At 38.5% G+C, this 26,561-nt stretch overlaps 1 protein-coding gene across 45 annotated transcripts in view; it reads right to left on the minus strand.

Moving 5' to 3' along the window:
• The window catches only part of TCF4 (transcription factor 4), a 356,138-nt gene that overhangs the window by 170,527 nt on the left and 159,050 nt on the right, over positions 1 to 26,561 (minus strand). For 38 of the 45 annotated variants that reach the window (XM_045456837.1, XM_045456838.1, XM_045456831.1 and 35 more), the window contains one exon: positions 7,114 to 7,178. In XM_045456837.1, the coding sequence (XP_045312793.1) occupies positions 7,114 to 7,178 (65 nt within the window). Of the gene's footprint in view, positions 1 to 5,238; positions 5,499 to 5,705; positions 5,830 to 7,113; positions 7,179 to 7,281; positions 7,363 to 26,561 lie in introns of those variants that run through there. The other 7 variants (XM_045456854.1, XM_045456853.1, XM_045456844.1 and 4 more) reach the window with 6 other exon arrangements.

The raw sequence follows: 26,561 nt of genomic DNA on the forward strand, positions 1-26,561 counted from the left end.
TTCAGAATCTGGCTTTGAAGCTCACTTGGGGTGGGACCTTAGTCCTGCTTGCTCTACTTCTCTGGGCTTCACTTTCTTAATCATTAAATGAGGACAATAACAATCAGCATAAAAGTTTATACTGGCACCTAATATTACTTCCCAGGCTTCCTCTAGATTGAGCTCGGACTAACTTTTAGAGATCCATTCATTTTGACATCCACTCATCAGCCACATCCGGGTTGTGCAAGGACTGGGGAGGGACCAGACCCACTATCTCAGTGACCATCAACGAGACAACTTTGAGAATCACAGCTGCCTATCGGACTCAGTCAGTCAGCCACTGACAGTCAGTCTTGTGAGGTCTTTAAGAATAATTACTGGAGTATAGAGGGGACAATGTGAGAATCTAGAGAAACTCCAGTGCTTATAAGATTCATCTAAGAGCAAGTGATATAGACATTGTCATAAGGTCTAAAATTTCAGCAAAATGCTAGAGTTTAGTTTGCAAGGAAACGTAATTGCCTTATTCTTCTTGCAATTAAAGCTTTTCTGACCATTAGCCTGAGCCACAACAGTTTTTTTTAAATCAATATACCTTAAGAGACTTTAAAAGTGCTTTAATGCTTCCAGTTCCCTCCAGTACCATATTTAATACAAGGATTATTAGCATTAAACTTGTATATGTATGAAATATTTAAATTACCAGTGCTAAAATACGAGCAATGAAAGAAAGCTTTTTACAGAAGAATATCAGCTATAAATTAAGATGAAATGATGGTGTTTTTTTTTTAATCACTACTTCAAAAGCAAGCATCATCAATGTATGCTAAAACCATCAAGCCTAAGAGTACGGAGGAAATGGAATATCTGCCCAGTGCGAAAGTATCAACACAACAACTGTTTACTGATTGCAAGAAGAGAAAGATTTCTTTACAAGAGAAAGAATCTGGGGGTCTCCACTTTCACCAAATGATTAAAGTCAGCATCATCAGTAGCAGCATAACTTGACATTATATGCCTCCAAATGGAATATAATATGAAGCACATAGCATCATCTATGACATACTCAGGCCCAAAATGTGTAGCATCCATACGAATAAACCTTTAGACATAATTTCCAATCTGTAGGTGAGACAAGTGATAGATAACAAATTAAACAGTACCACAAAGAAATAAGCTGACAATTCTAGATAGGGGAATATTTTTCAAGACAACTGGCCTGATTTCTTTAAAGTAAATATATTTTTTTTAATTACTGGAATTGTTCTAGTTTAAAAGAAATTATAAAGAGACACAGAAACCAAATACCACGCATGAATGCGATGACTGAAAAAAAAAAAAAAAGCTACTGAGGACATTTTCATGGGAGGACATTTTAAGAAAGGTGAATACAAATAGGGTATTAGATTGGGAAATTATTATTATTTTCTTTAGGAGTGATAATAGTATTTTATTTCAATGGCTAAGTGTTTTTAATTTTAAAAGATGTGAAAAATCTAGGGGTGAAATCTTATTAGGTCTGCCACTTAACAATGGTTCACTGAAAAATGTACATATACATTTATCTACATGAAGCATATATAACAAATATTAGCAACTGTTTAATATAAGTGGTGGGTATACGACACTTCATTTTATTGTTTTTTCAATTTTTCTAAGTATTTGGAAATTTATGCTACGTAAGATGTCTAAACATTTTTTTAATTAAATAAATGGAGCTTGATGGTCTCTGTTTAGAAAGCTGCTATGGGGGTTGAAGGGAAAACATGTAAGAGCCTCCCCTTGTTTTTTTCCATAGTACCTAACACACAGGTAGAGGGCCAATAAATGTCTGCTCACCAATGCGATGAAAGAATGTCTCCATTCTCCCCTTTGGTGAGTTTTGGGATGGCTGGTGTTGGGTGAGAGGTCCACCCGTTAACAATGCCCCCAAAACAAACAAGCTGCTGTGTGAACAGCTGCCTGGGGCACAGTCGCGATGGCACACACGCGGTAAACTCGGGCCCTGTGATGTCTGAAGTCATCATAATTATAAATACCCTATCCACTGTCCTCACTGGCATACTCCAAAAGGATGGGACTGGATTCTCACCTTTGGTTCCAATAACATGCCCACCGGAAACCCAGAACATAGAATTCTCTCATCATCTCCTTTGAGAACGTTCAGCCTAGAACAGTGAGACCAGCACGGGGCCAGTACCCGGCGCCCTGTAAGTGATGAGTGACTTTCCACGCTATGACCTGTGTGTCATTCCGGGGTCTGCACAGCACATTAGAAGGGCAGACTTCCAAAGGACTTTCTTTGAGACAGTATGGATTTTCTCATTTTTGTAGGCATGAAAACAATGCTAACTAATGGTTCCCATACATTGCTATTCCGACTTCCCGGTCTCAAAATGTGATGCTGGGGCCATAAACCTTAGGTTATCACAATTCTCACCCTGCTAGGCACAGAGTACACATAGTGCAAGATAAAGCCAACGTGGCCCCTTGCCTTGTAGGAGTTTACAGAATCTTGCCGGAAATCAGCATTCAACAATCCAAGAGGAGCTATGGAAGGGAAGCATAAGGCAATACACAGGCACAGTACGTGGGCGGTAGAGGGTCCTCGGAAGAATGCACTGGACCCAGACTGATTTACTGTCCGCTATGAACAAACATTTAAGTGTAATGTCAAAGTAAAAAACAAGATGCATTTCTGCTTCCACGAGATCCAAGTAGCCATTTTTTTTAAGAACAAAGGATTTCATGCCTTTTTTGCTTCCATGCTTCCTATTTTGACTTTAGATAAGGAAAACTTAAAGGGGCCAAAAGTTTTCGAATTAAGTCACTTGTAATTCTGTCTGTATCAAAAATAAAAATAATCAAAAGAAAAACAATCAGTTCATAAATGTGTAATTCGTTTCAGAACCAACTATAATGTTTAATTTCAATGAAGCAAAAACAAAGTTTATGAGCAAGTCAAATTTCATATAGAGAAGATCCATTTTCTATAGTTTCAAAGTTTCTGGAATTTAACAAAAGTATCTGAGATTATGCCTAATTCTTAAATCCCGTTGGTTTTAAGATCTCAACATCAAATAACTTTATCAGCATAGTCCTATTTGATTACTTGCTGAGAAAGAAAAAGAATGCAGTTGAGGTTAGAGCCTTGGACTTCACTAGAGAAAACAAGATATGGGCTGGGACATTCACAGTTGCAGAATTTTGTATAAAGACATCAAGGCGTCCTCCTGATTTTCAGTAAATCACTAATTCTCACTGCCTTTTAAATGAAGTTTTTATGCAGTATATATCCATGTCTTGAATAATCAAATTAAGGCAAAAAGTCTAAAAGCTCTTTCAAGGTCACTGGCAATACCAGTTTTTGAACACATCTTTAAAATACAGTACATTCCTATAGAATATTCTAGGAAATCATCAAACCTAGCTACACAGTACATCACCTGGGAACTGTCAGAAAAGCAAAGGCCCAACTCATAAGATTCTAATTTAATTGGTCTCAGATAGGGCCCAGCTTTCCATATAGTACACACACACACACACACACACACACACACACCCACCCCACAAAACTTGCCCAGGAGACAATAATAATGAAACGATTGCTGTAGACCTGGTCTATATCCCAAAAAAGAAAAGACAAACAATTCCTGATAATCCATCCTGAACTTTCATTTAAGGAGAAAACATCTGCCTTAATAACAATCACTTGTGTTGACATCATCATTCCATTCAAAAACAGAAGATCTCGGCAAGATTAAAAAGTTTGCATTCACCAAACATCCTATTCAAAGCAGCAAAAGAGGCCAAAAGCAAATGACATTGTTTTTTTTTTTTTTTTTTCCTTTTGTGATCTTCAATGATGCCCATTAGGTATTAGTTATTGGTTACCGGATAGAGGTTGGACTATCTTGCGAAAAACTTCATTTCCGCTCATTTTCATTTCTGTCAGACTTTCCATTATAAATTTTATTTTCTCTCAGTAAAAGTAGTATGAGGTTGCAATTTGGCAAGAACATTTTAAGCCTGGGTGTGATTTCCGTACCCCAATTTGATTTAAATTAGTTTTGCCATATTTAGTGAGGACTGAAAAAAAGTCCATTTGGCCGCTTTGCTTTTGCCTATTGGTTCATTATCTACACAGTTTCAAAAGTCTGAAAAAGTTACCATGTTTATTTCTGATAATTTTACGTGGAAATGCATTAATGAATTCATATTACTATTTTTAATGAAAACAACTTAAAAAGAACCTGCCAAATTTTGTTTTTTTGGCTAAAATATCTACTTTTCAAAAAGCCACATGTTTTTCACTATTCATGTTAAATCCTCAAGAGGGACATCACAGATACGTGTAATATTTTTTTAACCTGATGCATTTTCGAAATACCATACACTTCAAAATAATAATTTATTTCTCCAGGACAGCATTTTGCTACCTGTTGCTTACCACCGCTATTTTTCTACACCAGACAAAAGGCTATTTGGGACTGGAATAAGCATGTTCCCATGTAACAGTGCTCAATCCTCTAAGTCCACAGGATACATTGTTATAATATGATAAAGCTGCTTTTGGAGCTCCTAAGGGCATACCATCTATAGGATTTCCACCCAGCATCTCTATAATGTAGTAAACAGGAGAAAACAAAAGCTTTCTCTCCAGGAAGCCACTCACCTTACCACACAGTGGGGAATCATTTCAGCTGTGATCTGCTACTTAGACTTGAAGCCCAAGTACCCGAGACTTTGCCTTTCTTTTTGGTTTGCATAGCTGGTGTTGGAGACGGGGATTCAAAAGGCAATTCGGCATAAGAGAAACATTCACTGGAAGAGACACACTAAGGTCTGCTCTATTCTCAAATTTCACGGAAAGCAGAAGAAATTCATAGTATGTGCACTTTTCCTCTCCAGCCTCAATTTTCTCAATCAGGGAATTTCCAAAATTTTGCTCTTTTATTTATCCTTAAGTGATCACACTGTTTATGGATACTGCTGAGACCATGTTAAGCACAGAGATAGTCGGTTCTTGCAAGACTCACGACCACGAAGCAGAAATAAGAATGACAGAATCGCCACACTCCACAGCGACATTATGAAGACTTTTTAAGAAAAGCATATGCACTCATACTCCTATATACAACAGAATTTTCCTGGACATGAATGTCTCAAAATGAGCCTCCCAAGGCCCGGAAATTCAGCCATCACACACCAGTCCGTCCACCTCTACTCCACCCTCTGCCCCCTTCCACTCCTCACCTTGTGTCTGCCAAAAAAATCACTTCAGTTTCACCCGAGGGAAGTATTTCCCACAAACCGAGGGAGGGTCTGTGTCCCTGCACATACACAGACAGACTCACGCGGTCTGGATGATGCTTTAACAAGTTAAGGGGCCTCACGCTTACTCAGCAGAGGAAATCTTTGTGTCTGTGAGGAATCACGCCAATTCCTATTAGTAAGAAAGGATACAGGGGCGAGGAAGCCTATTCTCTCATTGACCAGAAAAAGAGGCCCAGCGAAAACAGAGACCTCTGCCATGACCATCTGCAAAAAGGAAGGATGTTGTCAACTTTCTTCTCCCCAAAACTCTAATGACCTCTGCCTTGACCCTCAGAAACCAGATACACAGGAACCGGCTCTTCTGCAGGAATTGGGAGCTTTACACTAGAGACTCGGCACTAAGAGGCTTGTCGCCCGAGCTATCTGCCCCGAACATTTGCACTCACATTCCAAAGATGTTTCCGTTGCGCTGGAATGGCTGTAAATTTCTTTCCTGCAGAATTCTTTCCAAACAAACTGCCATGAACTGTACTCTGCAGCTTGTGCAGCAGGACTTCTTAACCAAGCACGGTTCCCCTCATCGCCACCAATCTTTTAGATGCCGAATAGGATTGAATTGGTAGCTGGGCCAGAGGAGGCAACTTTAAAAATGCAAATATATCGGGGGGGGGGGGGGGGCGGGAGTAAACCTCCACCAGAATTCCACCTTTAGTGACATATGACTGATCCATAAAGGTAAATCCTTCACGGGCTCTATTTCATTGCTAAAACTATTTGCTTACGTTTTCCAGGATATATTAAACAGGTTGTTTCAAAAATTCAAAATTGATTTTTTTTTTTTTACCCATTTCACTAAAGAAAATGGGAGGGTGATAGGGTTCCAGAGAGCAAACATTCCCTTTCTAGCACAAGAAGGTACATTCTGCTTAAATGAGGAATAAAACAGTAGAAAGCTTTGAATATTTGACAGGATTATTCAATTTTATCAAGAGTTTTCCAAAGTAAGAAACCAATGCAAAAAAGAAAAAGAAATCCCAAACAAAAGATTTTAAAGATGCGATTAATTCCAATATTGAAATAAAAAAGAACACATCTATAAAAACTCAACTGTCTTAAAGCTTATACTTTGGGCTCTGGATATTATTTTCAGAACTGGGCTTTCTCTGGGCAGTGAAAAGTATGCAAATGCAGAGTGCACACAGACGCAAACACACACATGCTATACCTTTGTATTACACTGGCATTTTATTATTTAATTAAAGTATTCTTATTTTTCTAGCTCACGCATGCTTCCCTTGAGACGGCTTTGCTGTTAGCCTGCTGGCCTTGACTTCCAGCCAAAAACAATTCAGAAACAAAAAGGGACAACAAATCATATTTTCACAGACATTTTTATCCCTCAATACAACCCTGTTTTCACACAACATCATACAGCCCCTATGAAAACTATAATTTAGGGCAATAACCACCCGAACCCAGGGTCTGACACATGGCTGCATGAAGTATTTCTAGTGTGAGAAATTCTCAAGTTCTTAATTGCAAATAAACTCTTTTGATAGAACCACTTTAACCGGCGTTGCTGGTTTGCAAACAGTGCCACTGGTACCGGCTGATGGATTAAAAAATAAAAACAAGCCAGTGAATGTAGTTCTGATACAGCAGGGATCTAGAGACGAGGTGTTTATTACTTCCAAGGTCTGTGTTATTTCGTTACTTTTTAGAAGAGGGAGGCATCGGCAGACTTTCGGTGCATCTTAGTGCCACAGTCTAAGATGCATCACCTAATTTACAAAACAAACCGTCATTTACCAGGTTAATTCTCTCAACCCTTCCCCAAGCAAGAGTCTCACTTACCTGGTGGCAACCCTGTAAGTTTGATTCTCTCCCATAAGATGAGTAGGAGCCCCTTTCTGTTTTACCTGCCAAGAGAAACAACAAAAAAGTGTAAATTACGTTTATCCTTAAAAAAAAAAAAATCTCCAGGTAACAGACATCCACTTCTCTTCCCCGATGTTTACATACGTAAAGTAGGCACTACGGGCAAATGTATGCAAGCAAGAGAGGGAACAGCACTTCCTCACTCTGGCTATGATAAACTGGAAAAAAAATATCCTTCATTCCTATTCTTAGCCAAACTGCTCCACACTTCCAAAAACTGTCATTCCAATGGCCTCCACTTTCTCTAACAAACAAATTGTCAGCCCTTATTTTCACTTTCTTTCTCTCACAAAATTTAAACAATTTCATTTTTATTTACACAGCAGGCAAATTATCTATGTAATGACCCTAGTCTAGTAATTCCCATTGATTATATTGACACTTAATGGTGAGGCCAAAGCTAATCAATCAAGGCTCTCCAGATGGTGAATATAGCAAAGAAACTACTCAAAATTCTGACTCTCTCTCTCTCTCTCTCTCTCTCTTTTTAAGCTCCCTTTCCCAGGGGTACACCCCATAATGATCGAAATGATGATGGAATTTACATTTGGGAAAGGGGGTTTGTTGAAAAATTGCCCCCTCTGAACCCAAATTCAGATTCTACCAACTGACCCAGTGGAACAAGGAATAAGGCAACGTCAGTGTCTGGTTCCAATTCTAACAACTCAGTTTTTATCCGTAGATGGCTCTACAGAGATATATAGAGCCTCAGATGCTATCTGGCCACACCTAAGGATAACATCAAGGCTGCTCATTTGTTTATTTTAGAAGTATCTTTAGCCTTAATAATCTGCAAGGGAGACAATGAAACCACATTTCAAGAGATCTAAGCAGAATTTAGTGACATATGAAGAGTTGTCATAGAAAATTGATCCGTATTAGGACATTAAAAAGGACTAGTGACATGACTAGGTGCCCAGAACATAAGCCCCACCCCAAAAGGGAGGGTTACTTCTTTCTTCAAGAGTAGAGCTTAAGGGTACATAGTCCTTTACACCCAGGACTCTACTGTTCTTTTTTCCAATGGAAGACTCAACAGTGGTATTCTGAGACACTGAATTGAAATCCTTCTAAAGTTTACAACCCCCAAGTTTTCCTCCCTCAACTCCAGTTAAAATAAATGTTAAAAGTAAAAGTAGTCATTTTTTACCTTTTGGTTCAATGACAATGCTATTAGAGTCTACCTTCCTGACACCACACAAAGAACCTATCTTTAACAAATCTTCTATCTTGTCAAAAGTGCACCTTGTAGCTAAGTCACTATATACATAAAACGGAAGATGGTTTTCAAAAAAAAAGCCAAACCTGAGTTTTAAAATTTCTCTCTCGGTATTAACTGTTCTACTAGCTTCAATGAATCTCAGGCTTAGGAAAACACTTCCCCCCTACCCCATTTCTGGTATTGTGTTGAGGGCAAAGTAGAAAATCAATGTCCATATCAGTTTCAATTCCAATGGAACAGGATACCATCTCATAGACTGTCTATCAAGAAAGATCTAAGAGAATAACTTTCATTGTATGAGGATTTTACATTAAAGAAAAGACACGTTTACCCATTTCAGAAGCATAAGTGGTCATAAAGACATACGTACTCTTCTGTGTAAACCAAGTGTAAACTTATACTCTTTAATTTCTCTTTGTAAATATTACTAACAGAAAAAGCTCGACCTTTATGAGCTATCAAATGACATATGTCCTTCCTTATGCTCTTATGTCTAAAAAGCTTCAATACAGCCACCACATAGTTCACTTTGATGTAATATCCACTTGTTTAACAATCAGAAAAGCAGGTGGAGTAGGGAGGTAGGCAGACAGACAGATAGAAAGATAGATGGATAAAGGAGAATTTACTCTGACTTCCCTGTTAAGTGAACAAACATCTAGTGTCCTGTTTGGGTAATTTCTAAAAATCAGATTGCAAAATACAGTAGGAAGGAAGAAGGGCTATCTAATTTTTCTCTAGAAGGAATTACTGAAGCTATCCCCTATAGAATTTCACCACCTGGTATTATTTCCCACCCCTGACTCCAGAACAGAGACCTGGTTCCTACCAGGATTTGTCTCAATTCATATATATAAGCTGGGGCTATTCCTTCCATCATTTTAAAGGTAGAAGATCAGTGCAAATAGTAAGGGGGAGAGAGACAGGAGGGGGGAGAGAGAGGGAGAGGGAGTGGGAGAGGGAGAGGGAGAGAAAAAGAAGAAGAAGAAGAAGAAGAAGAAGAAGAAGAAGAAGAAGAAGAAGAAGAGAGGGAGGGAGGGAGGGAGGGAAAGAGAATATGAATGAAAATAAATGGAAGAGAAAGGAGAGAAATAAAGAGAGGGAGAATGAAATGAAAAGAGCAAGGGGGTAGGAAGGAAGGGAGAGAAGGAGGAGGGAGAGACAAGAAGAATATGAATTCACGCTGCACAGAGTCCCCAAAGTACTCTTGGCTACATAGACCCAGCATTCTTTACTATCATATCAGATACAGACTGCTTAATCTTAATTTTGCTTGTTAAAAAATATTTATCCAGATACAAAAATAAACCCACTGCAAATTACAAGTTGTCAGGGTTAAAAATCTACTCCTGTTTGTGTGGGGGAGGATAAGAGACCAGCATAGACATGAATCATTCTCAGTAATTTGAGTGTTTCCATGACATCAATGGGCACCCGTCCAGGACTCTGTCGAAGTCTGCGAGGTACCAAAGAGGCAGCGCAGCCAGCAGGAGGCTGGGAGGTGCACTTTTTTTTTTAATTTTTTTTTTTTTTTTAGGATTATGCTCCTTGTAAAGATTTCATCTGTAGCATCCACTTTTACCATCAAATAGATCGCTCCAGAGATCATGAGAGAACACATTTCATTCTGATAGTGTAAGCCTTTAACTTTATTACATCTTTTTGTTCCCAAATTCAACTATAAATCTGCCCTCACAGCCCAAACCCCTGTTTGGGAGCAAAATAATCAGGGACTGTGGGCAACCCGAGCACCTTCTCAAACATATTATATCTATTTCTATCATTTGCTAATGACAAACAGCAGCCATTTTACAATGACATCTCAGTTTCTAAAGAATATATATATGTACATATATATATCTTTTGTGTAAACTGTCCATTAAAAATTAGCTATGGTTTTGATGTTGATTTTCTGCTTAAAATTCGCTGGAACATTTGTTTCAGATAATAAAATTTTCAAGAGCACTGATAACATGTCTGAGTAGGATTCTTAAGTGACTATCTGTGCTCATGAACACAAAAGCCCCTAACTATATGCGTTTCCTCTATGTCAGGCATGGGTTTTTGTCACTTATACCTACTGGCTGGCGCGGACAGCTTCTTTCCTCCTTTCTCCATTCTTCAACACCCACCTCCCCCCCCCCCATCCCCACAACCACAATGAAGCCCTGAAAGAGCTGAAGGTTCTATTTTCCCAATATTTAAAAGAGATAGCAGCGATGAACAAACCCGGCGCGTTCACTGCGGAATTTTCGAGACAACCCTCTAGTACGACGATGCGACAGCCGCTGCGGATATTTTTTGGCACAAAGACAATGGTGGCAGTGCCAAGCCCCATGGCGAAAACTACTCAGAAGAGGCATAAGGGTGGCATTAATCGCTCAAGTCTTTTACTGCATGGACTACTGCTGTCCATATTTTAGAAACTAAAAGTACCCGTTAGTAACATTTGTTGTATGCCCGTAAAGGGGTGGGGGGGGGGGATTCTGAAATATATACCAGAAACCAATTTTGTCAGGCATTTGATTCATTTTTATACCTAAAAGGACCAAATGTTAAACTTTGCTGCTGGTGATGATTTGCCTTGCACGAAACGAATGATATGACCTAATGGAGTACACTGAAGGCTGAATGAAAGCTATAGAGAGGATTTCATAAACTAAGTCGACATATTGGCTAAACAACTTTCTTCTGCAAAAATGATGTATACAAGGAACATGTAATACTATGTCACAATTTTTTAAATTAAGCAAGAAAAATGCTGTAAATGAGCAGACACAACATCCGTCAATCAATCCTTCTGGAGACAAAGGAGATCAACACGCAGCCCCTTCTCCAGAACAAGTCGGCATCTACAGTGAGCAAACAATCCAGAAAGTCAACACGTGTTTTGACCAAATTGAACCCATCAGCTGCTAAAACCTATATTTAAATTTGACTATTAAAAATGGCAGCAATTGATAATCAATAAAGGATTCCCTTGCTTCTTCTGTTGCCCTTGAAACACAAACCTAAGCAGAAAACATAAGCTGCTTCCAATTTTTTTAAAGGCCAATATTTTTGTTGATCTATTCAATAAAGCCTTTATCTTGCTGCCCTGGGAAGATAAGGGGGAAAAAATGGTTTTTGTTTAGGGGCATTATTGTTAACAAATGTCTACAAAATTCCAAATGTAATACTTTTATATTCTTATATCATTTTCCATTTGACTTCTATTTTTTTTCTTTCAATATATCCATGGTATCCTATTGTAAGGGAATGCCAAGGAAACCGGATGAGAATGAAAACATCACTTAAAGCAAACATGATCTCATAAGCCCATTTATTCACAAGGATACATCCAAGAAGTATCACCTTTGGTAGATTACTGCACCTGAACAATTCTAATCCACATGGAAACAGACAAGAACAACTTACTGATAACATGATTTCTGAAGATAGGCTGTGGTTGACCAGTAGGGTAATAACAAGGTCATGTTTGGCTTTCTGGCTTTTCATTCTTAAAAGGTCACTTTAAAAATGAAATATACATGGTAGGTATTTCATCCACCACTGAAAAAGATGTACCTATACCAGTGGAACATATCATCCCATGAAAAGCCTTAATGAAAAATTATCTGATGCTTCAGGACAAGCCAAGCAAGGCTGTTTCGCTGTTAATCCTCATTCTGGGAACTGAAGAATGAGCCTTTTGTTCCCTGGCATCAGACTGGGGAACTCATCATAACCATGTTCGGATCAGAATAAATCTCTGTCCCCAACCCCAACCCATCATCCCTGGTTACCCTATTAATTTTTTTTTTTTTTTGCATATTGAAAAGACTATTTCACTAAACAATGACTGAAATTTTTGGTGGCTCTGAAAGCATATGTGAGGTTATTATTTACAGACCTTTCATCCTTTCCATGCTCACTTTTCCCTCCTTTACCCAAATAAGAATAACTGAGTCCTTGCCATGTATTACTGCCCACTACACAAAGGGCATATGCAGACTGATTTATTCAATCTGCACAACCCTGGGAGGCAGGTAATATAAACACCATTTTATAGATGAGGAAACTGAGACACAGAAAACTGACTGAGGCTACACAGGCAGTTGAGTGACCTAACCAGGATTCAAACCCTGGCAGTTTGATTCCAAAGGCTGTGCTCCTAGCACTATTCTGTGCTGCTACTTAAAACTCCGGAGGGGAGGGGCGCCTGGGTGGCGCAGTCGGTTAAGCGTCCGACTTCAGCCAGGTCACGATCTCGCGGTCCAGGAGTTCGAGCCCCGCGTCAGGCTCTGGGCTGATGGCTCAGAGCCTGGAGCCTGTTTCCGATTCTGTGTCTCCCTCTCTCTCTGCCCCTCCCCCGTTCATGCTCTGTCTCTCTCTGTCCCAAAAATAAATAAACGTTGAAAAAAAAATTTTTTTAAAAAATAAAATAAAATAAAACTCCGGAGGGGAAAAGAAAAAAAAACAAACAAACAACAACAAAAAAAAAAACTATAAATAAGCGAGAAGCCCAATACTGAAGACTCAAATCCCAGAGCTCAAAACACTCATGAATTTGATATGAAATTAATGAAAGTGTCTTATAGGTGGTGATAATTTACATTTACATGGTATTTTATCCCTAAAAGGTCTCTTGGTACTTTACAGCAGTGCAAGTGACGTACACCAGAACCTGTGACATCATATAATAAACTGCAACCATCTCCATGTTAACTTGAAGCAACTAATCAACAAAAACATGGCAGCAAACTGCATCTGTACACGTTCCCTATGTGAAGAATATGACTTTGTATTAAGATGCATGCACAGAGAAGAGCGTAAGAAAAAATATAATGTAGGACAACACAGCATCGCTTATGAGAGTCTTCTCTGAAATAGTAACCCCACAACAGGCTCCAAAAAACAAAAGGAAGGCTAATTTAAAGAGTCTAGGAAATGTTACAAGCTACTTATATCCCTCCCCCAGAAATTTACATTATAGCTTAGCATGTTAAAGCCTCTGAGAAGTCCTGCAGTGCAGACATTTATTTTAGCTTAATACCATATTTCCTAAACTTATTTGAACACAGATCTGCCTCCATCTTTTTGTCATTTAATACAAGTCATGAGGAACTTCAGGAGCTACTATTATTAAAAAAAACACAACACTAAGAATGTGTTGGGTTAATATAGGTTTGTAATTTTTTATGAAATAAATAGTATGTCTAAAAATCGATTTGATTTTAATTAAATTGATCTAAAAACATTTTTCATTTTTTGTGATGTTTCTATGCAGATACACTTTTGTGTATGACCAGCTCTGACTAGCTGGTCAACTTTAATTACCCCTGGTCTTTGAGTGGTGGTACGAGCCTGCATTTGCAAGAAATCAGAAGTTGACATTATTCTTCTGATGTCTCAAATTCAAAGAGCACTGGTTCTCTCCTACAGAATCTCACTGTTCCAGGACAACTCTGTCTTCATCTATAGGCACTAAAAAATCCAAATTTAATAAATTTTATGCTAAAAGAATTACAACTCAATTTCAGCAGATAAACTAGTCGTTCCACAGCCTAGAAAATTCTCTTCCTCCCTTTCTTCCTGAATTGAGACCAGAAAGAAAACTGGGGGGAAATGTGGCTGTGCACGTGGCGTGTAGCAAGGGATGATGGAAGTTGGGAGCTATCCATGTCCCCAGAAAAGACCAGCATCAGTCCTCTCTTTCAGGGATGTGCTGTAGTCATAAACATAGAATACTCAGTAATGATCTATAGCTCTGATCCTGGAAAATTATGAGTTTTGGCTGCATTTTGTCACTGATTCACCTCATCTCGTCTAGACACTGTGCTGCCTTCAAACCAGTGGGTGGACTAAAATTCCAGCTACGCCGACTATCTTGAGACACTACCAAAATTCTTCCTTTTGCGGGACTGCCTATGGTTCAGAATCTATATTCAATTCTCCTTAAAGCACTCCCATTTGTAAAGCACTGTATGGTATGCAAAGTAATTTAACTTACATACTTAAGACAATACACCCTAAGAAGTTCTCAGAGGGGCATTTTCCTCTCTAGTTTTATAGCTGTGTCACTAAAATGAAGAAAGAGCAACCAACTTAGACGTGTAGAAGACATTATACAGGTATCAGGAGATAAAGCTAGAACACAAACTTCCAATTCCAGTACCAAAGCCCCTTTAGATATATTCCACTTCTTTTTGGAGTATTCTAGATATAATGTCAGTATCTGCTGTGCTGACAAAGATTACTCCACCTGTCTTCTTCTCAATGTGTACCACAACCCTCCCCTCAAATCATTTTAACTCAATTTGTAAGGCAAGAAGGAATCCTCAAGTCCTTTGATGGATGAAAATGTTAGAACAGACAGGCATTTTGAATGACCATCCTCTGGTACACCAAAAATTACCTTCTAGATGCAAGATGAAAAGTACTGTTTTAGGATTATTTCACGTGCCCTCGACAACAGCCAAAATAATCCCCTCACGCTCAGTGTCATGCTTCGGAGAAGTGCACACATTATCAAATTAAAGCACATGAGTTTTATGCTTTATTTTCCAAATGCAGGAAAATCTTTCACTGAAAATAACGCTAATTCCACAGAGTGTGCAATTAATCAACATAATCACGGGGATAACTTAGCTGTTTGGGGAGGTGTGTCAAATAACTCTTTAAGGCCACTAAAGTGCCACTTCAGCCACCAGAGTAATGATTTTCTGAATCAGCAATTTGTACAAGGGTCCCCTGGAGACCTGAAGGACTAAGGGCAACCCTGAAATCACTCAACTTACTTCTAATGAGTAACTTACCACTGGCTTTATGTGAATAAGATCTTAATAGTTCTGCCTCCCCTGTTTTATATTGTTACCGCAGTTTGTGTGCATGATGATTGGCTATAACACAACCACAGCAATTAAGGGTTTGTGTGGCCTCTGAAGAAACAACATATGCATTTGAAAGCTTATTTTTTTTATTCGAAGAAGTATAATTGCTTTTATATAAACATGAGGAAAGGTCAGTCTTGCAATATATATTACAGGTATCAAAGCGAGCAGAAATAAATATTTCCGCTAGATTCACAGGAGGAAAGGAGGACACAGGATGGATGGGCTATTCTGGGCTAAGAAACTTGGCTGATCATGAGAACCATTAGTGAGAGGTTTCTTAAAAACAGATTCCTGGCTTCTCTACCCCAGGGTATCTGCATTCAACAGAGTAGAATCCGGTATTCTATTTTTGTTTTTTAAATAAAATTCCACTGGTTAGTCTAACAAGCCAGGGATAACAGTAACCAATTTAAAGTGACAGGCATAGCCTCTAAGGTTAGATGAAACTCCAGTAAACCTGGTAGCCTGGTGAACAGGTGAACAGCAACAATAACAAAAAAAAAAAAAAAAAAAAAAATAGATTACTACCTGATCCAACCTATTTAACTGGGCTTTAAAAAAAAAAACCAAGCAACTGTCAGGGCGCCTGCGTGGCTCTGTCGGTTCAGCATCATGGCTCAGGTCATGATCTCACGGCTCATGAGGTTTGAGCCTCGTGTCGGGCTCTGTGCTGAAAGCTCAGGGCCTGGAGTCTGCTTCAGATTCTGTCTGTCTGTCTCCTCTCTCTCTCTCTGCCCCTCCCCAGCTTGTGCTCTCTCTCTCTCTCTCTCCTTCTGTCTCTCTCTCAAAAGTAAATAAACATTAATTTTTTTTAAAAAAAACAAACAACTGTTTATCTCTGGGGTCCTTTCTGACAGTTCTGTTTCAGAAACCTTTTTCCGGCAGCATACTTAGCCTTTAAACTTGTTCATCTCCACTAATGAAGACTGGTTGTCTTACAGAAATTAGTCTCACACTCCCACATATATTCTCCTAATAAATGACGGAATGTCAAGACTTGAGAGTCTGAGAGGTGAAAGGCTCCTCCCCTTCTTTCACTCCCACTGGCCACTGCTCTCAATGTGTCCCCTTCCCCCATTCTACCCGAAGACCAAAGTCACCTTTACACTTCAGGACCAACCTCTAGCGAACCTAGTTTGTTAAAAGGGCCCCTCCACCCTTTCCATGCTCTACGGAAGGCATCTCAAGTCCATACAAAGGGAGAGAATCTGGCCCTTTGATCCCTCTGGGCAAGATCTGTGACATTTCTGGTCAGACGCAATAGAAACATCATATGAGTAAAGATTCTGTTGCCTGGCTAAATTTTTTGGAATTTATCAGCAAAATTTAAGAAAATCTAGAGCTATGCTTTACCACGCAAATCGCTTTTAGCAATAAACTATTTGCTGCCCATTAAGCTGATGTTCTAATAGAGTCTTACTAATCTTAAGTGTAAAGACTAACACTGACCAAACTCTGAGTAAGTGGAACAGAAAACAGAGGAAAAGGTTTATTAGTATTATGTTTGTTATAGTGTCTACAAAGGAAAATTACATAATTTAGCACATAAGCACATAAGCAATGGCCTCGGTTTTCAAGTTGAACCTACAACTAACAAGAATATAACAAGTATTACTCTAAAGGAAACCACACATACATTTGATATGATACCCAAGACTATACAAAAGTAAGACAGATGAGAATTTCATGAAGATTTTAAATACCACTTAGACATGTGTATAATATATATAGGCATTGTACTAAGATATATACACACGTATATAAGTAACATTTAACATTTTTTTAAGTTTTATTTACTTAAGTAATCGCTACACCCAACATGGGACTCAAACTCATGACCCCGAGACCAAGAGTCGTACGCTTTTCTGATGGAGCCAGCCAGGTGGAAGATAATATAAATGTCATTTATTAACATATATTAGATGACCAATATATTACATGATCATTTCTCCAGCCTTAGCATTGAATTACACTAGGTCTATGTTTCCTAAACATACATCACTGAGAAGCTGGGGGTAATAGCCCAAAATTCAAAATACATCTCAGAGCATCCAAAAAGTAGGAAGACTGCTAATTCTTGAACCTGCTCTTCAAGATCAACTTTAAGAGACAGGGCCCACAGCAACCAAAGTGGAAGGTACACAGGACCAGATTCCTCAGAGTCTGACTCCCCAGTGACACTAGTCACTTTTAAAGGAAGATGATGATTCAAAGATAAAGTTACATGAGCCACTGAGTCCCACACTATGATGTTTAAGAAAAGCCTCCTAATTACTGAATACATGAGCATGACTATATCAGGAGAGGAAGGCGGGGGGCACAGGAAGGAAGAGGAGAGGCCGTGGGAAAAATGGTCAAGGAGAAGAATGGAGGAAGGACAAGGGGAGTAGTCAGAATACCAACCTCATACTACCAAAATAGGCAAGAAAATCAAATACATGGCATGGAAGAGATGTTTACAGACAGCACTTTTCAGTTCTGAAACTTGCAAAAATGATCATCTGAATGAGTGTAAAAGAGATCAAAAAACCATGAGATATGAAAATAAATATTTGTTGATGCCTCTGTGTACCACGTGTTGGCTGCTGGTACATCAATGATGGACATTATTCTCAAGAGGGAGGGTTTAGTTGGTTGAAATGCTAGGGAGCAAACCCAACAATGTACATCGGTAAGGAGTGTAATGGGTGTATGGAAAAGCACAGAGGAAGAGAATGCCTAACAGAACCTCATCGTGGTAACAGGCGGCAACAGGAGAGCTGTGTATCTGAGCTTCCAGGCAAGATGCTATTGTAACCGACTTAGTGGCAACTTGGTATGTGTTAGAATACGGTTCACAGTAGGGGCGCCTGGGTGGCGCAGCCGGTTAAGCGTCCGACTTCAGCCAGGTCACGATCTCAATGTCCGTGAGTTCGAGCCCCGCGTCAGGCTCTGGGCTGATGGCTCAGAGCCTGGAGCCTGCTTCCGATTCTGTATCTCCCTCTCTCTCTGACCCTCCACCGTTCATGCTCTGTCTCTCTCTGTCTCAAAAATAAATAAAAACGTTAAAAAAAAAATTAAAAAAAAAAAAAAAAGCCTCCTGGTCAAAAAAAAATTTAAAAAAAAAAAAAAGAATACGGTTCACAGTTACCAGACAATATTAAACAAATGAGAGACATTTACATCATTTTTATTCGAAACAAACTTTAAGATAACTGGTACCTAAAATTGGAAAGCCAGAAAACTGGAAAAAAACTTAAATAACATTTCCCCCCCTCCTTAACTTAACTCTAAACTCTTCGATAGTTCCACATTGGAGGGAGATGGTTTGGGAATTTTGAAGGCAACAGCTTACAAATCAGAGAAGTTTACAGTAGAAGACAAAAGAGCTGCAAAAATCTCAGCTGTCCTTTCTGTGACACAATTACCAAATTGATTCAATCAAGTCCTTTCAATTGAAGAAATATGTGGAAATCACTTTTACGTAATTAATTATTATAAAGAATCTGGTGAAACCTTGTCAACAAAGAATCTTGTCAAAAAACCTTGCTATTTTAAAGACATATCCATTCCACAGAGTCCTGGTCTTCACCACCAGAACCACATCTCCATCCAAGCGGTGGCCACTGTGACTGCCCTTGTGGAAGTTAAGTTGGCCCCGTGACCTGGCGATAAAGGGGCCGTCGGTAATCTGCTCCTTTAACATCTCACACTCTACAAACAACAACCAAAAGAGAAAAAAACAAAACAAAAAGAGGTTCTGCTCAAACTACCATTCTCAAAGTCTGCCAGGGAGGATAGCTTGATTTGGTCTGCAGGGAAACCAAAAATGCCTTTATAAAACATCGCATTGTAAATATATGCTCATTTTTCTTCACAAAGCAAGTGAAAACTATTGCCACTATCAGGGAGTTTTCTGCTAGGGATTAGCTACCACATCCATTACCTACAAGGGTCATACTACAAAATTTCAGTGATTTATCTTTCTTAAGTCCATTCCCAACTTAGTCAAACAAACATTCTCCACAAGCGTAACGAGTCCAGGAGGAACTATGAAAGCAACAAAAATACAATCAATGTAATATGACATCACCCACTTAAAAGTTCAAGACTGGCATACACTCTATGTGTTATCTGACCTATCAGTAATCTTTTTTGCAAAAGCAAACAAACAGATAAAAAAAAACAAAAAACTTTATTTCCCAACAGAAACAAATTGGCTGTCACTCTCCGTATTAACCTACAACTTTATAATCACTACAAATATATGATTATTTTTATAAAAACGCAAAAACAAAACATACCAAAAAACCCAACCCTGAAAAGTGAAACAAGAGCCCCACAGACCAGGCGGTTCCTATCTGAGCAGCCAGCAGAGGGCGCACATGCCCCAACAAGAGCTGGCTCTGGCCAGCCACCACCCAAACTCACTAAGCCTGACCAAAATTTGAATACAGGGTGGGGGGAAAAAAATCATCCTATCAGTAGCATTAATAAAACAAGCATGCTCAGTTTAGGATCAGTGAGAAATATACACAAGTATACTTATTATTAAACTCTGACTTTAACAGAGATTTCCTAGCTGCCTCATGGAAAACTTTCCATCTTTCCATTAAAAAGATGTAATTCTTCTTTGTATGGAAGTGTTGTTATATCAGTTTTCACGGTCACTATAGTTTTTATAGTCCTATGCTAAGAGTTATCTGTAATACATGAATTTGTAAATTAAATATTAAATTTCTAACATAAACACACATGTTCTGGTGAGTATATCAGATTAACTTTTGTAAATGGACTCTCTTTTAGTGTATTTCCATGTGTTATATACAAATCTACTAATGAATTTTTGTAACCCTAGAGCAATTAAATATGTATCATTTGTATGGTTAAATTAGATACATGGGTTACTTATTTTTCTACTTGTTTGTGCTTAATTGAGTATTTGGGTCTCTGTGTTATAATATTTGGGGCTAGAGTAGGTCACACTAGAAGAGTACCTGGCACCTACGTACATGTATGTATAGAAAGGGACACTTCATTCTTTTAAGGAAATTTTCCTATGAATGCAAAAGTCACACGCTCCTCCTAGAGCTTTCTAAGCTTGTGATTCCAGAAACCGTATCGCAACTTGAAAAAAAAAATGAATTACCTCATGAAAGCACCAAATTAAAATAGACATCCAATACTACAGTTTTTATGTCTACACATAAAAATTAAATAATCCATAGGATGTTCAATGTCTAATTTCAAATAGGCTGGAATAAACAGAAGGCGTGCATTTAAGTTTCAAGATGGAGAGCCTGCTTGGTAAGATAATTAACAGCCACTTGTCCATCCACCTAAAGGATCAATTCAACCTCACATCTACTCACCAAACAGAAACAATGAAGCCATGTAACATCTCCACAAGGTGATTTTATTTTTCTTAAGCATTCTCAGTAGATTGGGAGTTGAACTTAATTTACAGCATCCGCAAACCAGGTGGCTTAGGTTACATGTAGGTCACGATAAATAATACTTATCCTTTGGCTGATGTGGCTACACCATTTCTGCATAAGTTAAAATGACGATGTTTTATTATTCCTAAGCACTCAATTCTGAAATGTTTGCACAATCTGTTAAGTCCAGGCAAATTTAAACGATTTTGACATGCAGCCTGCTAAGGCCAGTGACGGGGATAATGCCTCTTTACGTGGGTAAAATTCTGTGGCATATAGGTCACTCTCTTAAGGGGAATCAACTGTGTGTCTCTCCTTTGCATTTTCCACCACAATCCTTCATCCTGCAGCCTGGAGCTGAGAGTGAAATGCAAGAAAGGAGCCGAGTGCTCAAAGCAAAAATCTGCTTCCAGGACAATCCATTATATCTGACAAGTTAAATGTTCCATGGTAGGCCATATGGCACGAGAGCAGGCCCGACGATGGGAGAGGGGAACTCGGCAAATGCATCACAATTAAGGAGTTTGGCTGCAGACTTTACTTTGAATTACTTTTTTTTTTATTAAATTTTAAATGCTGCCCCCCCCCCCGATTTCTAACTGAATCCCTTTTATGAGACAATTTCTAAAGAAGTTCCACAATTTCTTTCTCACTTCGTGACTGTGGCTACTGAACTCTAAAGGCTAAGGTACACATGGCCATTTTTGTCAAATGGAGTTTCAAAGAGGAGACCTGTAGCCTCGTTTAAAAAATCTCAGGACAAATAATGTGAAGACTCTATCTGTTCCCCAGATTAGGAGATGTAAATGAAATCGTTCATCAGATTGGGACATGTGAGTGAAACTGATGGAACATTCAATGAAACCAGTTCCCGTTTTTAGTCAAAAAAATCTTACGAGCTGTACAGTCATAATTGGCATGTGCCTATTTTTTCAATGGTCTACTTAATATTTATCAAATTAATGAATTCTCTGAAGACCACGTCAGGTGAATTTAGCTCCTCTTAGCAGCCCCCCAGAAAGCAGCTCTGCATACGGCCGCTAATCCCATGTCCCAGAGACAAGTCTCACAAGCTCTCTAAGACACTCATTAAAACCAGGTGGTCCGTGATAATAAATATTTGTTGTTAGAAACAACATCAGGTAAATAATATCTGGACTACGACCAAGGTGTGCACGTGTTGCATTAAAGGAGGGAACAAGAAACGACCAAAATGGTGTCAGTATACCACGGTGTACCACCATTCAGTATATCATGCTTTCAAATAAAGGAAACAAACAGTCTTCTTTTTCCTGAAGAACTCTCAGGAAGAGAACTGGACCCATGCTAAAACCTGAAAAAGCTTTCTACACAAGTGTCCAAATGCATCTGGTCCAGTGTCGAACAGTGATTTTAACACCCTCAATTCCTGGGGATGACACATGCTTGAGGAAATTTACATATAATTTGATACGTAGGTAGGTATACACATATATAAATTGTAACGGGTAGGTTCTTCTAAACAATAGTGACTATCGTTCAAGTAGCCACACTGGCTTGCAAACAGAAATTCATGATGATTGAGAAAAACGTGTATGCATCTTTCCGAAAGAGAAGACACGAAGACTCATTTCCTTAAACTATTTTCACTCTCCATTTCTCCAGAGGGTCACTATTTCCCTCAAATGCACCCGCTTCTGCCTTAATTAAGAATAACATTATTTCAAAGAGCATATCCGGACACTTAATAAAAATGGGTCAATTTTTTTGATGTATATAATTAGTAATACATTTTCTGGCAGTCCCAAAGTTACTATTTGTTAATAACCTAATATAATCTTATGTATTTGCATCTCTCTTATCTTTGAATTTGAGACAGTTCATTGCATTATGAAAATGGTATGTGGGTTAGGAATTGGTCATTTGCATTAAAAATCAATTGGTACTGCTCTTTGTTTTTATCAGGAGCTTTCACACACGTGTTCTTATAAGCTTCATCATAATCCTGTTAGGTAGGTATCATGAACTATGATCATTAATAGCTTCATCCAATATGTAAGGAAAAAGGAGATTCAGAGAGGTTAATGTATTTGCCTTACAGCACACAGCTATGAAACGGAGCCACATCTGCCCAAGCCCACTTCTGACGTCAGCATTGTATGGTCATGCCATACCACATACTTCATGAGGAAGTAGGAGCATTACAAAGATTTAAGCAAGTCTTACTTAGGAATGCAAGTATATATCATACATTTTTACTTCATATTAAAGAAAAGTAGCCAAATATTCCAGTATTGTGATAATGCCCAGTTTGAAAAAGGCTCCAAAATCCTAGGCCTGGGTTTTCTAGGAGGAATGAACACATACTCAACACACAATTACATATGAACACACTCACATACACACACACACTTGTAAAATGTAGCCACGCACACGTCAGCACCAAGAGTGCGTTGGGCCATTGTGTACCGTAGATCCTATTTCTGTGTATCCAGATCCACATTTTTATTACTAATTAAAATGTCCAGATGGTAAAATAACACCTGATCTGAGGGGCTTTTAAGTACAGTAATTGTCAACGCTCAACTCCTACATTGTTAACAAATTGGAAAAATTGGCCTGCATTGAGTTTTAGATGTTCTGTTTCCAAACCAAAAGTGAAATGCAGTTAAAACTTTAATAATTTGAGCACAAAAATGCCCACATGAAACTCTTTACCAAGGGAAAAAAAGGAGAAAGATCTGCCATTCAAAATCATTACAATTAAGAGAGATCCTAGGAACTCCAAGGAATCGAACGCCCTATCATTGCAATACAGTTGTGTTTTATGGGGGAAAAATATATAACAGGGGAAAAATGAGGTTAGAGCTAGCTGTCCAATAGGTATTCAATCCTAATCATTTCATGCGGGCTTTCTCTGCATCTTTTGTTTTATTGGTTCACTAAACAAAAACCAATTGATTTTTAAATGCATGTGTCTTTTCTTTTCCTTTTTTTTTTTTTTTTGCACTTTTATGCCACATATAGGTACAGACCTTCATCATGGCAAAAACATGTATCATCTCATCTGCTCTTTAAAAATACAGATTCTAGTATGACCCCTGAAATTCAGACGAGGCCTTCCTTCGTGAATAATATACTTGGGTAAAGGACAAACGCTTTTCAAATGTTTTAGCGAGTTACTTCCTAATCCTGAGTGGATTCTCTTTTTCTCAAGCAAACATTTTTGCAAATATTTAGGCTGCTTTGATACGCAAATGTTCTCCCAAACATTTCCCCCAGCCAGTCATTGAAATCTCTCCACAGACCCCAACCAATGGGAAAGTTTGCAAGGGAAATATGAGAAACAACTGGGTAAGAACACTGCCAGGAACCCTGGATTCACTGGCCACAAACAAATGTTGATTTTGTTGCAATACCTGAAACAAGACCTTGGGATGCTTTAGTGAAACTACTGTAACGTTCTCGGTCACGGTCACGGGGCTGTAATTCCCCTGGACTGCAGCAACAGCTTCTGGGGAGGGTAAAACGGAGCGCCCACAGGTTTCCTATTTCAGAGTTCAATAACTCCAGAAAATGTGGCTTGCTGCTGGACAGTGAAAATCTCATCATTTTAAGAAGAAAATGCCCACAGGAATTAACATGTGTGAAACAGGAAACAGAAAAAAAAAAAAAAGGGGGGGAGGGGCAACAAATAATAGCACGACCAGGGTCTCAAATCTTAACAGGTTATAAGATGAGGACTTTCAAAAATGTTCTCCCAAGGGACTAAGCCAGGAGGAGAAGAGGCCCCTAGAGCCATCTTTACTATGTAAATAACTCAAGAAATAATTCATGCAAACGAAGGATTTCTAGAAATAAAAACGAGGGGGTAGCATTCAAAAATAACTTGTAAATACAGTATAAATACAATTATTATGAGTAAAAACAGTCTGCAAGACTCCCTTTCCCTTTTATACTCTACTTTGAAAACATACCTAAAACCTGGTTTGGGAAATAATGGAATTCTTCAGTAACAGGTCAACAAAATCACTGCAAACCATTTCTCCAGTTTACTCAGCCACATAAGCCACCAGAGGCTAGCCACACTGAAAACAAAACCAAATTTCAGGATTCTGGTAGCTAACACCATGCTAGGCATTACCTAAGAAGGTGTGAGTTGGTGTACATTTGCAAATTTGGTGGGAGGAGAAAAGTAACAGTGAATTCATCAAAGCCAGTGGAATGTTGAGCTTATAAAATTACAATGATCTGCTTCTCAGCCACTAACCTGCTAATCGACACTTGTTCCCTCACTTCTGCCATCACTTCCTCATTTACACATATTAGAAGTGGTCAGAGATTTCATCAGATGTGGTTTTGACAACAGCAGCAAAGTGCCTAAAGTCAAAGATTTTTAATTGAGCCCAAAATACAGATTTGGGGGGAAAAAAAGAACCAATCACAGCAGGAAGTGCTTTAAAGGTTGGCAGGGGTGGGGGGGGGGGTGGGGAGGAAACATTACCTTGAATGGTTACTCTGCATTTAGTTGCACTGTATGAAAAGAAAAGAAAAGGGCTCTATAAAATGTCAGAATTAACCTATCGCTTCAGATTGCTTACAGGTGAAATTCTACCATCTGGATGGGCAGTTTGCCTGCATAAAATAGAGGTAAACTACAAGGAAAAAAAAAGTAAAACCCTCTTCTGCCTGCTATTTTAATACAATAGATTTTAAGGGAAAGAGGACAGAGTCACCATAATCTCCAGATACTGACACACCATGGATACACACATACACACACGTACAAACCGAGAAAACAAAAGTTGGAATAAAGTAAGAGACTGAAATAAAATTCTGTCTCTTAGAACTCTGAGATTTAATGAGGAATAAAAATATAGTCATTCTTAATCGCATAATAGGGAAAAAGATTTACTTTTAAGTCCTCATTAAATAACTGATGAGACTTTCTATTTTACTGAGATACTCTACAAAATAAGACCTAGCATATCAAAGTTTCTATCTTCCCCTAACAAGGCATATTTATATTCCTTATTTACGCTGGGCTAGCAACTTTGGGAATTACAATTTAACTTTAAATAAACAGGAAACTGCATCTTAGGAACTGCCTGAAGTTGTTTTCTCTCATTTGAGAGTAAAAATGCTTATAAATTTGACAATTTATAAAGAAATATGCTTTCTTTCTCCCTTTTTCTTAATCCTCATACAAACCCTTTAAAAAAAAAATATTTACCTCAGCAAAAAGATCCAATTTAGTGATAATCATTTTTTTAACCTAATGATCAAATCTGAAATCAGGTCAGAACTCTGTTTAGGGTTTTCCTTCTAATGTTGAGGGGCAGACGGAACTTTCAGCTGAACTTTAGGCTAGTATGACAAAACATGGTACCAGGTTTTGGCACCAAATGGTTATTTGCCAATCTACAGTCACACATTCTGAAAGCAACAAACGAGGATTTATAAATTAATAGCTCTCTGTACTGAATGCTTGTCGGTATCCCTGTTCTGGGGACTCTGGGTATCCATTTTGATTGTATAGTGTCTCTTAAAATTACATCTGAAGCACAACACTAAACCAGAAGTGTTGAGTGAGAGAATTATGGGCACATTCCCAAACTCTTACACTAAACCACAAAGGGAATAGACTAAAAGAAAAAGCACTAAAAAAACAACCATCATCCAAAAAAGAAAAAAAAAAATCCCACCCTGAATAGAGAAACAGAATACTTGCTTTTCTTTCGACCTTATGGGGAGCACACGGAGGGAGGCATCAGAAGATCTAAGCACAAATACGTGATGAAGAGTCGCCAAAAAGCATGTGGATGAATAAACTGTCGTGGCGTAAATTTGCCAGCTAGAGGACAGAACACA

The sequence above is a fragment of the Leopardus geoffroyi genome, chromosome D3 (genome assembly GCF_018350155.1).
Source record: "Leopardus geoffroyi isolate Oge1 chromosome D3, O.geoffroyi_Oge1_pat1.0, whole genome shotgun sequence".
Lineage (NCBI taxonomy): Eukaryota > Metazoa > Chordata > Mammalia > Carnivora > Felidae > Leopardus > Leopardus geoffroyi.